General features: G+C 35.8%; 1 protein-coding gene across 1 annotated transcript in view; it reads left to right on the top strand.

Moving 5' to 3' along the window:
• Positions 1 to 16,044, top strand: part of LOC147075899 (nuclear exosome regulator NRDE2) — a 39,706-nt gene extending 23,662 nt beyond the window's left edge. The window contains exons 10-15 of the mRNA XM_085942225.1: positions 909 to 1,121; positions 4,274 to 4,430; positions 13,007 to 13,230; positions 13,709 to 14,013; positions 14,254 to 14,459; positions 15,271 to 16,044. Of these exons, the coding sequence (XP_085798351.1) occupies positions 909 to 1,121; positions 4,274 to 4,430; positions 13,007 to 13,230; positions 13,709 to 14,013; positions 14,254 to 14,459; positions 15,271 to 15,387 (1,222 nt within the window). The 3' untranslated portion in view covers positions 15,388 to 16,044. The remainder of the gene's footprint in view (positions 1 to 908; positions 1,122 to 4,273; positions 4,431 to 13,006; positions 13,231 to 13,708; positions 14,014 to 14,253; positions 14,460 to 15,270) is intronic.
• The last annotated feature ends 655 nt before the right edge of the window (positions 16,045 to 16,699 follow it).

The following is a 16,699-nucleotide window of genomic DNA, read 5'->3' as shown; positions in this document are numbered from 1 at the left end:
ACGCAGTTCATTCGAAAACGATGGGACCAAGAATTATGACAACACAAAATATATGACAAAATACAGTGAATCTTTAAAAATATACCTTTCCGATTGATATCAGTGGTGACTATTATGGTTCATTCATTGAAATTTGTGGAAATCGCTACCTATACATTGATTTTATGAACTTTAGCAAATATTTTGATTTACAGCGAATTTCGAATTAAAGCACCGGCTAGACGCTCATGCTTTACCACAAGCTTACCTGCGCAGACTGGTTTGTATCGGGAAGTCCGTGTGCATTGTGTAGCTCGTGTAGCTCGCGCAAGCCGAAAAACGCTGAAAGTGTTCCGTATTTTTTGCACAAACTATACCGCGCCCGCAAGTTGCTGCTATACCGCACAGGCAAGTCGCTGTCGTTTAGCCGGGCCCACAACAGAATTTTACTGTAAAAACATTTTATACAACATGTCCATAGTATATAATTCAATAATAGGAATAAAATGCCTATAACTTTTCCTACAAATCAGTTACATACATGCTTGAATCCTGTTTATTCTACCAGTTTAATCCTTAGCACCTCAATTAAACCTTCAACAGTGCTTAACTAAAAAGAAATCCTTCATTTATTACTTCATTATTTTTTTTTTTTTTGATACCATGTCCGATCCTAATAAGATCAATGGGCCTCCACAGAGTGGAGGATTGTGTTGTGAGAATTTGTTTTTACGAGAAATGGATGTCAGCCACTTGCTCAACCTATTAGGTCTATACTCTGACTCATACACAAAACATATCCTAAATTTTCATCGTTCTAATAATTAATAATGTAACGGTAAGTAATTAATATCTTGATTATTATATTATACTATTCCTTATGTATGTATTGAAATTAAGATGCATGTTTCGTTTGTGCTTATTTTCAGTACCAAAGATAATTCTCAAAAGCCGGTCGCGTCACATGTTCGTAAGGCGGTCAAGGAGGTTCTGAAATCGGAAAGAGAAAATGTGACGCTGTACGCAGAATTCTCCGCCCTTGAATCGCAGTTGTGTGGAGCTGACAGGGGCTGTGCTGTATTGGAAACTTCTCTCAGAGCCATTTCAATTCAACACAGCCCCTCACGAGTTTATCTTGCAAGGTATTTTTTCGGTACCTATCATAGTTTTAAAACAAAACAACATTATTAATTTTTTGATTACAATGTACTCTTTTTTTATGAAAAAATTCAGTTCCAAAGAGTTTGGAATATAACTAAAGTTATTTTGTGTTACATCACATAAAGCTTGTTTACACAGGCTTAGTTCTAATCATTAGTACTCACTACTCACACTAATACCGCCAAGTGTAAATTGGCTGAATTAGTAATAAGCATTAGTACTATAAGGCATGTTATTACGTGTCAATATTAGTGTGAGTAGCGAGTACTAATGGTTAGCACTAAACCAGTGTAAACTAACTCTTAATGGCGAAAAATTAATAATCTGTATATTGGCACATTAGGCGGCCACAGACGGATAGTTCTCGTAACAGGTTGAACATGGCACAGACAATAACTGTACGTTAGTGGCCACACCACAGATCAGTTTAACTACTCCATTTAAATCTGTCGAACTGTCAACAGACTTGCCCATATACGTACAGTTATTGTCTGTGGCAGAGCAAGTGTCAAAAACTATGGAGGTTAGGTTCGCGGAGATATTACACAGGGGTATTGTTTCAATTAGTTTTAGGTAGGGTATACTTAAACGATGATACACGAATAATTTTACTTTGAATATATTATGGTTATAATTGTTTTTATTAGAAACAAATTGACATAAAATACACACCTATGACGTTGGTAAAATAAATCATGATTTCGCTAGTGGATTGTGTATTTTATCGATTCACCGAAACAATATTATACACATTCGTGTAAATATAAAATATAATCTTTTCTTTTGAATAAATTATTCCCTTTAATGGACAGTATTAATTAAGTAAGAAAACGGTAATATTTATAAAGGTATTGATTTTATAATATACAATAAATTTCAACATGCCACAAAATTATATTTACATCAATCATCAGTATAATAATTAATTACTATGATATTATTAAAATATATAGGTACTTAAATTTTATTTAGATTTAGCGACATTGTCATTCACAATTAGGTATATTAATTTATGTTGTGAACGTCTTAAATTAATAATTTGTAATATTCACTACATACAATAAATAAAATTTGAGTACTGAGTTATTAGTCTATATTTTCACAATAACTTTCATTTTAACATTTATATTATATTGTATAAAATAATATGTTTACATAAATAACTATTACTTTGTTTTACTCTCGTAAAAATAAATAAAATATAATATTTGCAATCTCCGCGTACATAATATTATTACATTTTTAATAATAAATGAATTTGTATTTTATAACAAGCAACACCAGCCGAATTTGTATCGCGCGGTATATTTTACTTTACGTTACCAACATCTAACGTCACCTGAAAGCTTTCGGCTAGTTGAAATTCCAACAGTTTTACAAAAACACGGGAGTAGGGGGTCGCTGGCAGTTTGAACATGGCACACATCTGACAGGTCGAAAAGTGTCCGTCTATGGGCGCAGCAGATTATCTACCAAAGATAACTGTATGGCCGCCATTACGTATTAACTGGCATGTTCAACCTCTTACAAAAACTGTACGTATATGGCCGCCTATTGGACGGCGGCAGTTATTAAATACTATAAACTATTGTTTATTATTGTAACTTTTTTCGGTATGTTATGTAGGTATATTTATGACAATATTTGCAGTTTTTTGATTTAAATAATGGCGGTTTTGCATATATTTAGAAACCTAACTATATACAATAATTGACACGGTTTGTCCTTTTACAGGTATGTAGTTATAGCTACATTCACATGTAAATGTTTTGGTTCTGCTACAAGTCAATCATATTTTGTAGTAATTAATAGAACAATACTATCCATTCATAACAAATCTATGTTTAACATACATAACTTGAAAACACCTCAGATATATCATCATCATCATCATCATCAGCCTGAATCTATCCACTGCTGGATGAAGGCCTCTTCAAGCTGCTTCCACTTCTCTCGGTCCTGTGCATTGCATTGCCACGTACTTCCGCAGAACTTTATCATTTCATCGATCCAGCGGCCTCTAGGTCTACCTTGCGGACGTTTTGTACTTCTTGGATACCACTGGATGACTAGATTTTTCCAACGATTGTCTCTTCTTCGAGCTATGTGTTCAGCCCATCTCCATTTAAGGCTTTTAATAAACTCTATTACATCGCAAACCCTCGTCTGCTTCCTTATCCACTCATTCCTCTTCTTGTCCTTTCGCGTTATGCCCAACATGCACCTCTCCACACCACGTTGTGCTACTCTAAGTTTCTGGTTTTCTATTTTACTTAGGGTCTATGTTTCACACGCATATGTGATCACGGGAAGCACACACTGGTTGAACACTTTACACTTTAGGCACAGTGGAAGATCACTTTTGAAGACATTATTCAGGCGGCCGAAAGCACTCCAGCCTAGCTTTACTCTGCGAACAATTTCATCAAATATACATCCATCTATAGACACTTGTTGTCCCAGATAGATGTAGCTTTTCACCTGTTCTCGCTGAGTGCCATTGACGAGGATCTCTTTTTGGCCCGCAAAGCAGTTGAACATGACTTTCGTCTTTGTTACATTTATTTTCAAAACAGCGAGTTCCTGCATTCTGCTTTGGAGGTCTTCTGAGTCTTGCGAGAAAATTACTATGTCATCGGCAAAGCGCAGATGACTCAGGTATTCTCCATTTATGGGGATCCCTTTGTCATTCCAGTCAAGTTGCCTGAATAGGTCTTCAAGGGTAGCTGTAAATAGTTTAGGTGTATATATATATATATATGTATCCACCAGAAAAAATCATATTTGAAAAAAAATATGATGCTCGACGGGATTTCAACCCGTATAACCACTGGTATCGCGCCAACTGTGCAATTGATTTGCATAATCTAATAAATTAAACACACAGTGACATTCTCTTTGATTAATTATGAAATACTAAGCCACGCATTATTGATATTACGGCAATTTTAGTAAGAGCTTCGCTCTACATTCAACGTGTGTCATTAAAAATCTGCTGCCTGTTAAATACTGCCATAGTAATATCGTGAGGCATAGAAAAGGTTAAATGATGGTTTGTAGAAAAGAGTATCTTGTAAAATCTCATAGTGAAGAAAGTGGCAAGTTTTTGACTGTATTCCACTTTGCCTTTTAGATCATTCACAGAGTTATTGCTGAGGAGAGACAATGAAGGCAGCGAAAACATTATGCGGGCGATAAATGTTCTCGTCTCACTGGCCTGTAATAAGCCTCTCCCGAAGGATCTTCTGACGCCTTGCAGTGACCAGACAATCGACGACTCATTGACTGAGGTATGTTTTGACAATGTCAATTTTTTTAAACCTAGAGAATATTATTTCATTATTGATTCTTGACTATGTAATTGTGATTGTTTTAACAGCTGTCACACACTAGATTTACCAGTACATAATTGGAAGATTTCTACCTTTCGACTGCCATTGGATGACATTGTCTAATCTTTCGACTAATTATAATAAATTGGAAATATCTACTTCTAAAATAGGATAATAGCAATAAAATTAACATTTGCTATTCATTTGTTCTGTGAGGGAATTGGAGAAATGTTCTGCTATTAAATTTGTGGGTTATGGATTTGAATCTCGCAGCTGGATCAATATTAAAGACATTGGTTTTTTTTTATCAATACATCTTCTTAGTTCATGTTTGCTACATGCATGTACCAGGGCATGCGCGGCCTATACCGTCGTCGGTCCCGGGTTTGAATCCTGGGTCTGGCAAGTACACATATTGTTTTTCAATCTGTGTATGAGTCAGAGTATGGACCTAATAGGTTGAGCAAGTGGCTGACATCCATTTCTCGTAAAAACAAATTCTGTTATTATAAACCTCCACTCTGTGGTAGGCCCATAATATGATCTTATTTGGATCGGACATGGTCAAAAAAAAATATGCATGTTAGTTGGAGCGTATGGACACTACGTGGCGCCTCTAGCATGCTAGGATCCATGCCTAAACCAAACCATAATAGTTTAGGTATAGGTGCTATGGGCAATCCGACGAATATAGTGCACACCTTTTCAGTGATACATACTTATTTGTTTAAATATTAATACTATCGACCGAAGGTACTTGATGGAATTTGAATTTAAATTCTAATGGATTTAAGTTCTGTACTATTCCATTTGAGTCGTTTTTTGCAACCCAGGTTTCGCCTTTCGGCATCTTCAGGCACTGTGTACACTCACCAAAAGGCAAACACACACTGACAATTAGACATTAGAATTTATTTGTTTTAGTTGAATTAAGAATACATATTACAGGTGGTGTTGGTTAGTTTTTTAAAATTCATTAAACCCTGCCTCAACTAAACCATAATAGGTAAAAAAAATTCTTCTATCTATAGAATATCTAAAATTATGTATGATGTAATGTGCAGGATTTTAGATACGAGGGTGGGTCAATAAGTCCTTAGAAAAGCCGACAGGTGGCGCGACTAGTACTGTAAGCGGTTTGTTTTCATGCAGAGGCACTACCGATTCAGTATGCTGCGAAGTTTCAATCAGATTGGTCGGGTTGTTGTGTGTTTCTCGTACATTTAAAAAAAAAATTTGCTTGTGGAAAATGGAAAAATGGAAAATGGAGAAAATTGAGTTTAGAGCTGTTATTAAACATTTTAATATAAAAGGGTTAACAGCAAAGGAAATAAAAAATGAGTTGGATTTAGTTCACGGCATATCTGCTCCTTCACTTGCAACTATTTATAACTGGTTAAATGAATTTAAACGTGGTCGTACATCAACAAAGGATGAACCACGCTCAGGACGTCCTGTAGAGGTGACTACACCAGAAATGATCAATAAAATCCACGATATGGTGTTAAGTGACCGAAGATTAAAGTTGAGTGAGATAATTGAGGTTACAGGGATCTCAAAAGGTAGCGTCATTTCTATTTTACATGACAATGGGCATGAAAAAAATTTCTGCAAGATGGGTGCCGCGTTTGCTCACAGTCGACAATAAACGCAATAGGGTGGTGGCCTCTAAAGCCCTGTTGTCGCTCATGCAACGCAATCCGGATGAATTTTTTCGTCGCTTTGTGACTGTAGATGAAACATGGATACACCACTATACTCCCGAGACGAAAGAACAGTCAAAGCAGTGGATTGCGAAAGGCGAACCATGTCCAAAGAAGGCGAAAACCGTAAAATCAGCTGGTAAGGTTATGGCTACTGTATTTTGGGATGCATGTGGAATTATTTTCGTTGACTATTTGGAAAAAGAAAAAACAATAACAGGGGATTATTATGCATCTTTATTGGACCAGCTAAAAAACAAAATTGAAGAAAAACGGCCTCATTTAAACAGGAAAAAAATCCTCTTTCATCAGGACAATGCCCGTGTTCACACATGTTTACGATCAATGGCTAAAATTGAAGAATTGAAGTTCGAATTGGTCGACCACCCACCGTATTCGCCAGATTTAGCCCCCAGTGACTTTTTCCTTTTCCCAAACTTAAAAAAATGGCTAAGTGGACAACGTTTTTTTTCAAATGAAGAAGTCATTGATCGGACAAATGCTTATTTTGAGGACCTTCCGAAAACTTATTTTTCTGACGGTTTAAAAAAAATTGAGAAACGTCTAACCAAGTGTATTGAGCTCCAAGGAGATTATGTTGAGAAATAAAAAAAAAATACAAAAATAAAAACTGTTTTAATGCTTTTTTCTAAGGAATTATTGACCCACCCTCGTATTTTATAGATATATGAATGTGAATGTGAATAAATGAATATTTTTTTGTCAATTATAGCTTGGATTAGGTAGAGTTTAATTGAATTTTAAAAATTAACCAACACTAACACTATTTGAAATAATATGTAGTCTTTGTTCAATGAAAACAGATACGTATGACTGACAAAGTTTAGTGTGCACTATTTATATAGGATCTTGACATCCTATGGCTGATGACTATGACATCATAGGGTTAACTGAAACATGGCTTAATGATAGTGTTTTTAGTCGTGAATATTTTGGAAGTGAGTACTCAGTCTTTAGGGGGGATCGAGACTCCGGCGCAGGCCACAGGCAGGGTGGGTGTTGTCTTTTGGGGGTTAGAAGTATGGAAGGGTTACAGGCCGAACGTTTCCGTGCTTTGGAGACTCAAAATGAGGACCTTTGGGTGAAACTGACCTGCGACGGAGACACTATTTACGTTTGCGTCATTTATTTTCCACCAGCAAGTGACTTGGAGGTTTGTTTGGAGGAGGAGTGTTTTATTGAGAGTATGCTATCTAATATCAACTTAATTGGAGATAGAAAGATTATTGTAATGGGAGATTTTAATCTAAACTCAGCGCGTGGTGGTAAAAGAGTCAGCGATGACCTTGAATTTCTATGTTCTGTTTTTGGATTTTCTCAGCACAATGATGTCTCTTACTCTAGCAATTGACTTTTGGATAGGGTATTTAACAATATCGACTTATCGCTTTCACGATGCATGTCTCCTCTTGTACGCGAATTTGTGTATCATCCAACTTAAGTTTTTCTGCTCAGGTTTCGGTCGACTCGTCCGCTTCAGACTCCAATTCCCTCTTACAAAACCAACCAATTCGGCGGGTGGAGGTTTGAAGGCGGACTTTTCAAGCTACTTTACTCATTGATGAGTGAAGTGGACTGGAGTGAGTTGCTCGAAATTTGTGATGTGAATGAGGCGGTACAATGTTTTTACAATATTGTGTATAATATTTTTGATCAATGTTTTTCAAGGAAGTCGCCATGTCGTGGTGGAAGGCGATACCCGAGGTGGTTTTCTCGGGAGATTATTGGGGACATTAAGGTCAAGCATAACTATCATACAGCATGGAAGGCTGGGCATGATCAGACTGAATATATCATGTTTAGCATCAATCGTTCGAAAGTGAGACAAGCTGTTCGACGGGCCTATCGAACATATATGGAAACGGTAGGAGATTCCATTCGCGAAAATCCTAAATTATTTTGGAATTACGTAAAATCATTAAGAAGAGATGGTGGGTTTACCGATAAGATGAGTTGGCAAGGCGAAGAGGTGACCGGACATGGAGTGGCAGAAGCATTTGCTGGTCATTTCAAGTCTGTCTACGCAAGTAGTATTCCAAATTTGGATGTTGCCTCAACGTCAGGAAAACCGTCATGTGGTGCCCAATCCGTCGATATTTTTTCAATTAATGAGGGCGATGTACTTAAGTTTATTAAAAAACTAAAGAATACTCGCTCTTTGGGACCTGATTATGTTCCTACATTTTTTTTAAAGGGTTGTGTTGACTTTGTCAAAGGCCCGTTTTCATATATATTTAATCTCGCAATGGAGACAGGTATCTTTCCGGAAACGTGGAAGATGTCGAAGGTTACTCCAATCCATAAGTATGGTACAGAGTCATCAGTGGAGAATTACAGGCCGGTAGCTGTTCTCTCTGCACCAGCAAAAGTTCTTGAGATGATCATGCACAACATGATTTCTCCAAAAATTGAGTCATTTATAATAAATGAACACCATGGATTTAGAGCGGGCCGATCAACGGAAACTAACCTGATGGTATTTACCGATTATGTGTCATCGGCACTGTATAGAGGCCACCAGGTTGACTGTTCTTACAATACTTCTCGAAAGCATTTGACAAAGTCGATCATGACATCCTGATGGAAAAACTCCAACTTATTGGATTGTCGGATCGATTTTTGAAGCTATTCGGGAGTTATTTTAGGAACCGTCCACAATACGTATCGTACGGCCTTTATCAGTCACAGACCTTTTACACATTTTCTGGTGTCCCCCAGGGCTCAAACTTAGGGCCGTTGCTGTTCACGATTTTTATAAATGACATAGCATTGGTAATAAAAAATGCTATGTTTTTGTTGTTCGCTGATGACTTGAAACTCTTTTTGGAAGTTGTCACCTTGGACGATTGTCGTCAGCTCCAACTTGATATAGATAATATATTAAATTGGGGCAGGCGTAATAAACTAGAATTCAATAGTGATAAATGCAATCTTTTATCATTATATAATTTAGAAAAACACTAACTGAGAGAGTATATCACAACCAATAGAAAAAACCTTTTTTTTTTTTTTTTGAAAAAAGTAAGCCAACCGGTCGGGAATCGAACCCGGCATCTCCAACGGGTAAACGCCCCAAACTCGTCGCATTCAGCCATTATGTTACGGAAGACATACTAATGACGACAATATTTAAGCTATTGGCTATTAAATACCTACCACTCAGCGCTCTTCGAAATCATGTTACTTCGGCAATCGATTTTTGTTTATTAAATCAAAGTAGGTAGTTATGTTACTATTACAACGATTACTAACCGACGTCTAGGAATTTCTTAAGCAATTACAAGTACAAGACAAGTACTTAAGCAAGTACAAGAAGTTGCTTAAAAAATATTGGAGAAATTCCTAGACGTCGGTTAGTAATCGTTGTAATAGTAACATAACTACCTACTTTGATTTAATAAACAAAAATCGATATAAGTGATATCGTCACCGTTCAGGCAAAAGTCACCAACCCTGAAAATGGCAGTTTTGAGTTGAGTATGTCACACGAAGCGTAAAATTATGTTCTTTAAGATGCAAAAGTCACCACGGTACATTAGTTAGTAAAATGTTGTTTAAATCCGAATTATTTGTTTTCCACTAAATGACTTTCGATAAAATCTTAACAAGCAAAAGTCATTATAGGTGAATAGACATTATTGACTCTAAAAAAATAAATCCTTCGTTATAAATATACAAGCAAAAGTCACTATACTATGGATGGTGAGTTTTACTAATTTGTCATTTGAAAACTTCTAACACTTGTCTGAAATACGCAAAAATAACCAAACAGGAATAGATGACCTTAGCTTGTTATAATAAGATCGCTTTGGTCAGATTATTAACAAGCAAAAGTCACCAAACCATAATTGAGCTACCTTACCTCCTTCAAAACCTTCTAGATGTTTTAATTAGCATCAAAAAGTAAAATTACCTTAAAGAAATTATTAAGAACACATGAGAAAATAATGTAATGTAGATAAAACCTTAAAAACATTTAAATCTGATTTTTCCTGCATTTTCAAACTTTCAAATTGCGATATCTCAAAACTATGTTTTTAGGGTTGGTGACTTTTGCCTGAACGGTGACGATATACTCTCTCAGTTAGTGTTTTTCTAAATTATATAATGTTCAATAATCAGAATGATATATTCTTAAATCTTGTGAATTATTCGTTTGAATAAAAGAAATAGTTAATCAATCTTTTATCGTTTACCAGAGCCTCAAAAGTGTTGTTTTTCCAATACTCGATGCAAGGCAGAGTTCTGTCACGAATATCATCTGTAAGGGATCTTGGCATTACGTTTGAGAGTAGACTGACATTTATTAGCCATATAGTTACCATTTGTAACAAAGCGCTTAAAATGTTGGGCATCGTCATGCGTACTTCCCGGGTCTTTTCAGATATTACGGTATTAAAACTTTTATTTAATTCTTTAGTTCGAAGCAGACTTGAGAGTGGGTCTATTGTTTGGGCACCGCATCAGTTGAAGTATGGCCTTATGGTGGAGAGGGTACAGAAGAAATTCTTGAGACTCCTTTACTTGAGGTTGTATGGATACTATCCGTGGCTTTATCCAACTGACTTTCTCTTAGGCATGCTTACATACTGCAGTCTGCAATTTAGAATAAATCTTTATTTAGCTACATATTTTTTTCGACTTATACGAGGTATAAATGAGAACTCTGCCATTCTGGGCAGTGTTGACTTGTGTGTCCCTGATAACTATATTAGAAATAGAGACCATCAGTTGTTTATTCTCCCAAGGTGCAGAACCAACCTGCCACTGGTAATGCCAATTGGGAGGGCAATAACTATGTTCAACGAAATTGCTTCGGGTGTTGATATATTCCACCTACGTGAGAATGAGTTTAGGTGGATGGCCTTATGGTGGAGAGGGTACAGAAGAAATTCTTGAGACTCCTTTACTTGAGGTTGTATGGATACTATCCGTGGCTTTATCCAACTGACTTTCTCTTAGGCATGCTTACATACTGCAGTCTGCAATTTAGAATAAATCTTTATTTAGCTACATATTTTTTTCGACTTCTACGAGGTATAAATGAGAACTCTGCCATTCTGGGCAGTGTTGACTTGTGTGTCCCTGATAACTATCTTAGAAATAGAGACCATCAGTTGTTTATTCTCCCAAGGTGCAGAACCAACCTGCCACTGGTAATGCCAATTGGGAGGGCGATAACTATGTTCAACAAAATTGCTTCGGGTGTTGATATATTCCACCTACGTGAGAATGAGTTTAGGTGGATGTTGTTTTATAAATTCGTAAAATAGGGTCTGCTTAACTCATCCGGTGTACTTCCTTGTACCTATCTAATTTATCTACTGATATATCTCTTTTTTTATGTAATACTGTTATATTTATATATCTTTGTTTCTAAATGTCATGTTGTGAACGTTTTAAGGTGACGCATCAGTGAAACGCCAAATAATTTTCAACTGTACGCGCGACGAAATTTTGGACTCGCTGCCATTCACTGAGAGAATGTTGACCCGGGAATACGTCACTTTGCTGCGTGATGGCGACGGGTCAATTAATTCTAAAATCGTGTAAAGATGACTAAAAAGTTACCCATTTACTTTAAAAAGAAAACATATCAATGAATATATTATTATTGTTACTAATAGAACAATAAACAGAACATAAAATGGACGTATGTTGGATTTATATGACAATTAATATTTCGTTTGACAGGCGTCATTTTCACCCGCCACCCGCAATCCGCGCATCGCCTAGCGACGATCTTTTTAGACTGTGCCTCAACTAATGCATGGCCTTAAACTTATAATTTGTAATGTCCACAATATGTTAAAAAAATAAATAAATTGAAATTAAATTGAAAATCCTTCGCCACTGCACCATATACATGGTATTTAACAGCCTTTCAGGAAACTGGAATCCGGTTCTCTTGAAAAGGAGGCAGGGCAGATTGGAACTCTCGAGGCATCTATAGCACCCAGCTGAGCCAAATCCAACGTCACTTGTTCACTTTCAAAGTGACAAGAGGCTGCTTGCTCCCCCGTCTTATTACATGCTGTCACGGTGACAAATTTAGTCAATGGTTTCGTCATTACGCAGATTTTGAGCTATCACTATCTCTATAAATTCAATAATAGAGAGTGCCAACTAATGTGTTAGTATTTTGAATTATTATTCATTATTCATGCTAATTTCAATTAATTTTAACAGTTTCTAAGTGTGTGTACGTTAAAATGATTTGCGATATTGCATCCATAGATAATATTTTGAACAGAACCCAACCTGCAGACCATATATAATAATTTAATAGAAAATCCTTAGAGAAAACCACTAAAACACGAGTCGAAAATGTGTAGGCATGTAGAAAATGATAAAAACGTTCATTGAGTCATGCGGGTGGGTATCAATGCAGCGCGGTATGCGTGAGGTGATCTCATTGTTGTTCTGGTGATTTCGGCAGATTTTGCTAACTGACAATGTTCGTTTAAAGGTTCAAAATTTGCTGTGGGATGGGGGCATCAGTCTGATAACATTTTAAATAATAAGAAAAATGACATTACACACTTTTTTCCCGTAGTGGCAACTTACTGTGACAGCACATAACGTGATTATAATATATTTGGCGCATTAGGTGTAGGTATGTGTGCGAATTGAGGGCTGAGGGTGAGAGACGACTGATCCTTGTAAAAAGTCTGTTAAGATACCTTTACACTGTGAAAGTCCATATATTATTATGCTCTGTGTGAAAATGATGATGAAAATGACAGATGGAAGCGGAAGCGACCAATAATCACTTTTAGTCATTGTAATACATGGTTATCTTTTTACCAGTTCTCAGGTCGTACTGACACTTTCCTCCTGGCTGCCACAAACTTTGACCGGGAGATGTCATTGGTAGAATTAATGGTGCCGGATGTGACCGTTGACTGGATTTGCTGTCACGGCTGGTTGATATATCTGACTCAGTCGCACAACGTTTTGAAAAAATTTTACCAGAAGATACTGAATGCAACGTTTGTTAAAAAGGATGACAGGAAACAATTTGATTCCAAAAGGTTTGCCACATCTATATTTGTTTCAAATACATACCTATTGAACATATCAATGGTGGTGCAGGATAAATCAAATTATATGAGATAGTTTTTTATTTGATTTTTATGGGGACAATCTTGTAATGAAAAATTAGCTTATGCAGTACTTAACGTTAAAATGTAATTATGTGATAGCAGTGCAACAATCATGAAACACCCAGATTTTGAGAAAATCACATTAGTGTATTATGACCTCACCGGGAAACAAATCTAGAATCCATGCATGAGAAGTCAGTGTCTTGCACATTTGGACCACAAGGGTCAACTTTGCCTGAGAATGATCTGTATGAGTCCGAAAGGTCTTCCGTTTCTGAAGACATATGGGGTCAATTCCAACAATTGTGCTCTAAATTGCTCTTCTCTTGATTGCTGTCACCAAACTGGCGGAATGTGTGTGTGGCTTTATTTTGAATGAAAGTTATTCGTGTCTGATTATTTTCAGACAATCGTGGATTAAAGAGAACCTCTTCGAATGGTTTACAGCAGTGATGAATTCTAACATTCGAATCGTAACATCCAGCAGGAATATTAAAGATCCTTTGTCAGAGCAGAATGTTTTGGAATTATCTCTTGAAGAGTTCTCATCGAACAGCGTGATCGTTTGGCATTGCGTCGAGGCTTGGGCGAAAAGTGGACCGATGGGCCGGTGGCGCTTGATCAATATTTTGAATCAAACCGATCGACCCTCACATTTGTTGGCTGTAGGATTTCTCCTGCATGATTTTGTGCATCTTCATCGAAGCTTTGGTAAGGCATTCTTTTTTGATTGAAATTATTGTCATAGAAAAATATTTGTATTTTACTTGGTTTTAGATCAGTTAAAAATATTTAAAATAACCTTTTTCTTTTGACTACCCAACCTCCGTAAGTGGCTCGATGTCGGTAAATGTACCTGCTACAATTTGATCGCCAACCTTTGATAGAAGAACCAATGACCAATTAATCCTTGTCCTACCACTAACTAAAGTATTCTTCTTTTCATTCCAGAGCTTGGCTACGAAGAGTCATGGCAGCCGGGTCATGCTAATCGGTTATTGAACCTGCTCCAAACTCTCACTCGACATCCCTCTCTCAAGAGATCCGTATTAATTTGGCAAATGTATCTGACATTTGTCTCCCACTATACCCAGCAACCCATAGAATCTGCTAAAAAGGTTCTCTACCAAGCATTGGATGAATGTCCTTGGAATAAGGTTTGTAAAGTTGATAGTAATTTATTAGTACTTAGGCAAAGAAAGAAGTACGTTTTAGAGTGGAATAACTTAAACCTTGAAATTGTGCAGATTGCGATTTTGCGACAAATTAAAAAGAGTAAATTTAATTATTGTTACGTTATTATTTCTGACATGAAGTCTATTCCATTGATTTCTCTAACTCAGTTATTCTAGCATACATATTTATACTGCCATTCTAAGGAAGAAGGCAGTAACTGACTCTCACACACTTTCGAGATAAATGAGATAATGTGTTTTTTCTCAAACTTTAGTACTGTGAATTAATAAAAAACGGTGGTAATTTTTATTAGTAGGATGTTAAAATACAAACAAAGTAATAATAAACAAGTAGTAACTGCAATGAATAGGTGCAATTACTACCTTTTTGCTAAAAAAAATGTATCATTTTAGAAGATGTCTATTTTTTCACTAAGGATTTTGACGGTATTTTAGTGATAATACTGATTTTAAAGTGAACAGAATATATAGCTTTAAAAATTACCTAACGGATGGCATTCATAACTCAATTTCACAAATTTTGCGAGTTACTGCCTTCTTCCTTAGAAGGGCAGTAGGTATATATAGACACATCTCTCGTTTACTCTAAATACCTAAATTATCGTCTTACCAACTTTTGGCAGCAACTCCACGATATGTTTATCCATGTTGGATTCTAAGACGAGAGACACGTGGGCTCCCGCAGGGTCGAGGTTGAATTTGTGGTTATATATTTCTATGAGATGTTTTCAAATTATGTATGCAGATTAAAATAGTCTTTGTATATTTTCAGAGCTTGTATCGAAAAGGTTGTGTCAATATTCCATCGGAGTATGCCGAACTGATTGATTTGATGGTGGAGAAACAGATAAGACTTCACACAATGCCCGAAGAACTTGAACCGCTGTAAATAATTATCACTCAAGTTGATATGCACATACTAAACTTTGTCAGTAATGCTTATTTGTTTTCATTGGGTTAAGAGTACAAATTGTGGATGGTGTTGGATAGTTTTTAAATTTAATTAAACCCTGCCTAACCAAGCCATAAAAGATAATATTTTGTAAATGGAAGATTTTTTTTTATCTGTTATAGTTTGGTTAGGCAAGGGAACATGAATTTAAAAAAATAACACCATCTGTAATTTGTACTCTTAATTCAATGATATGTAAGACTGGCAAAGTGTACACAATTTTTATCAGATCCCCTTCTATGATGGTTGATCATTGAATTTAAAAAATAAACCAGCACCATCTGCAATTTGTGTTTTTAGTTCAATTTAAACAAATAAGTATGACTGATAAAGTTTATTGTGCGCTATTTAGGTCGGATCTCAATAACCTACCTCCACCCTTCGCCGCTGATTCATAGTAATGGTACATTTGCAATACAACTTTAATTTTTTTATACAAAAGTAACTTGGATGATGCTCATTTTTTTTCATTCAATGAGTGAATTCCCGGACTTATTGTGTAAGATATCCATATTATCCATTATTGTGAAGTAGTCTATAAACAATTATAATTTATACTGTATTTTTATTCTAATAAAAAACAAAGAAATGGACATTAATGATTTTTATTTGGGTATCTTAAAAAATAAACATATGCAGGTTTACCCAAACTTAATACTTTTATTCAGGTCAGAAAATCTCTGTTATGCAATTTTTATATACCGACTTGCGGAATCTTTATTACTTCTATAAACATTCTTTTGAGAATGTCGCATCCTCTTTGAAAGATTTTGAAAACTAGAATAAGAATACTTTATTTATAAATACATTAATTATTATTTAAAGCGATATAAATTAGAAATATATATACTTTAAATATGACAGAATGCCGAAAAAACAAGTGGTTCATTAAATTACATAGACACAAATGAAAACAGTGAATAGGAAATACACAAAAATACTTGTCTTAACTACATGACCGCTCGAACGGTGTGTTGGAATGTGGTGTGTCTCTTTATCTGCCCTCAACCAAGAGAAAGATTGTCTCACATCTTCAGTGCAAACTTCTCTGCATGGTTGTCTAAAAAAATTAAAAAATCATATCACTGAGTGCTGCATAATTTATATTTATGTGTTGATGATGAAATTGAGATATATTGAATAGGTACTGTGCAGGCACGCACACAGAAAAATAGTAGGGGGTACAGTTTTAAAAAACAATCTGCCATATAAGATTTATTACATATTGATTTCCTACTGTTAATTTAAT

This window comes from Rhyacophila brunnea, unplaced genomic scaffold (genome assembly GCF_057557595.1).
Source record: "Rhyacophila brunnea isolate RB1 unplaced genomic scaffold, BYU_Rbru_1.0 scaffold_14, whole genome shotgun sequence".
Lineage (NCBI taxonomy): Eukaryota > Metazoa > Arthropoda > Insecta > Trichoptera > Rhyacophilidae > Rhyacophila > Rhyacophila brunnea.
The sequence above is the reverse complement of the archived record's forward strand: the minus strand, read 5'-3'. Positions and strand labels throughout refer to the sequence as shown.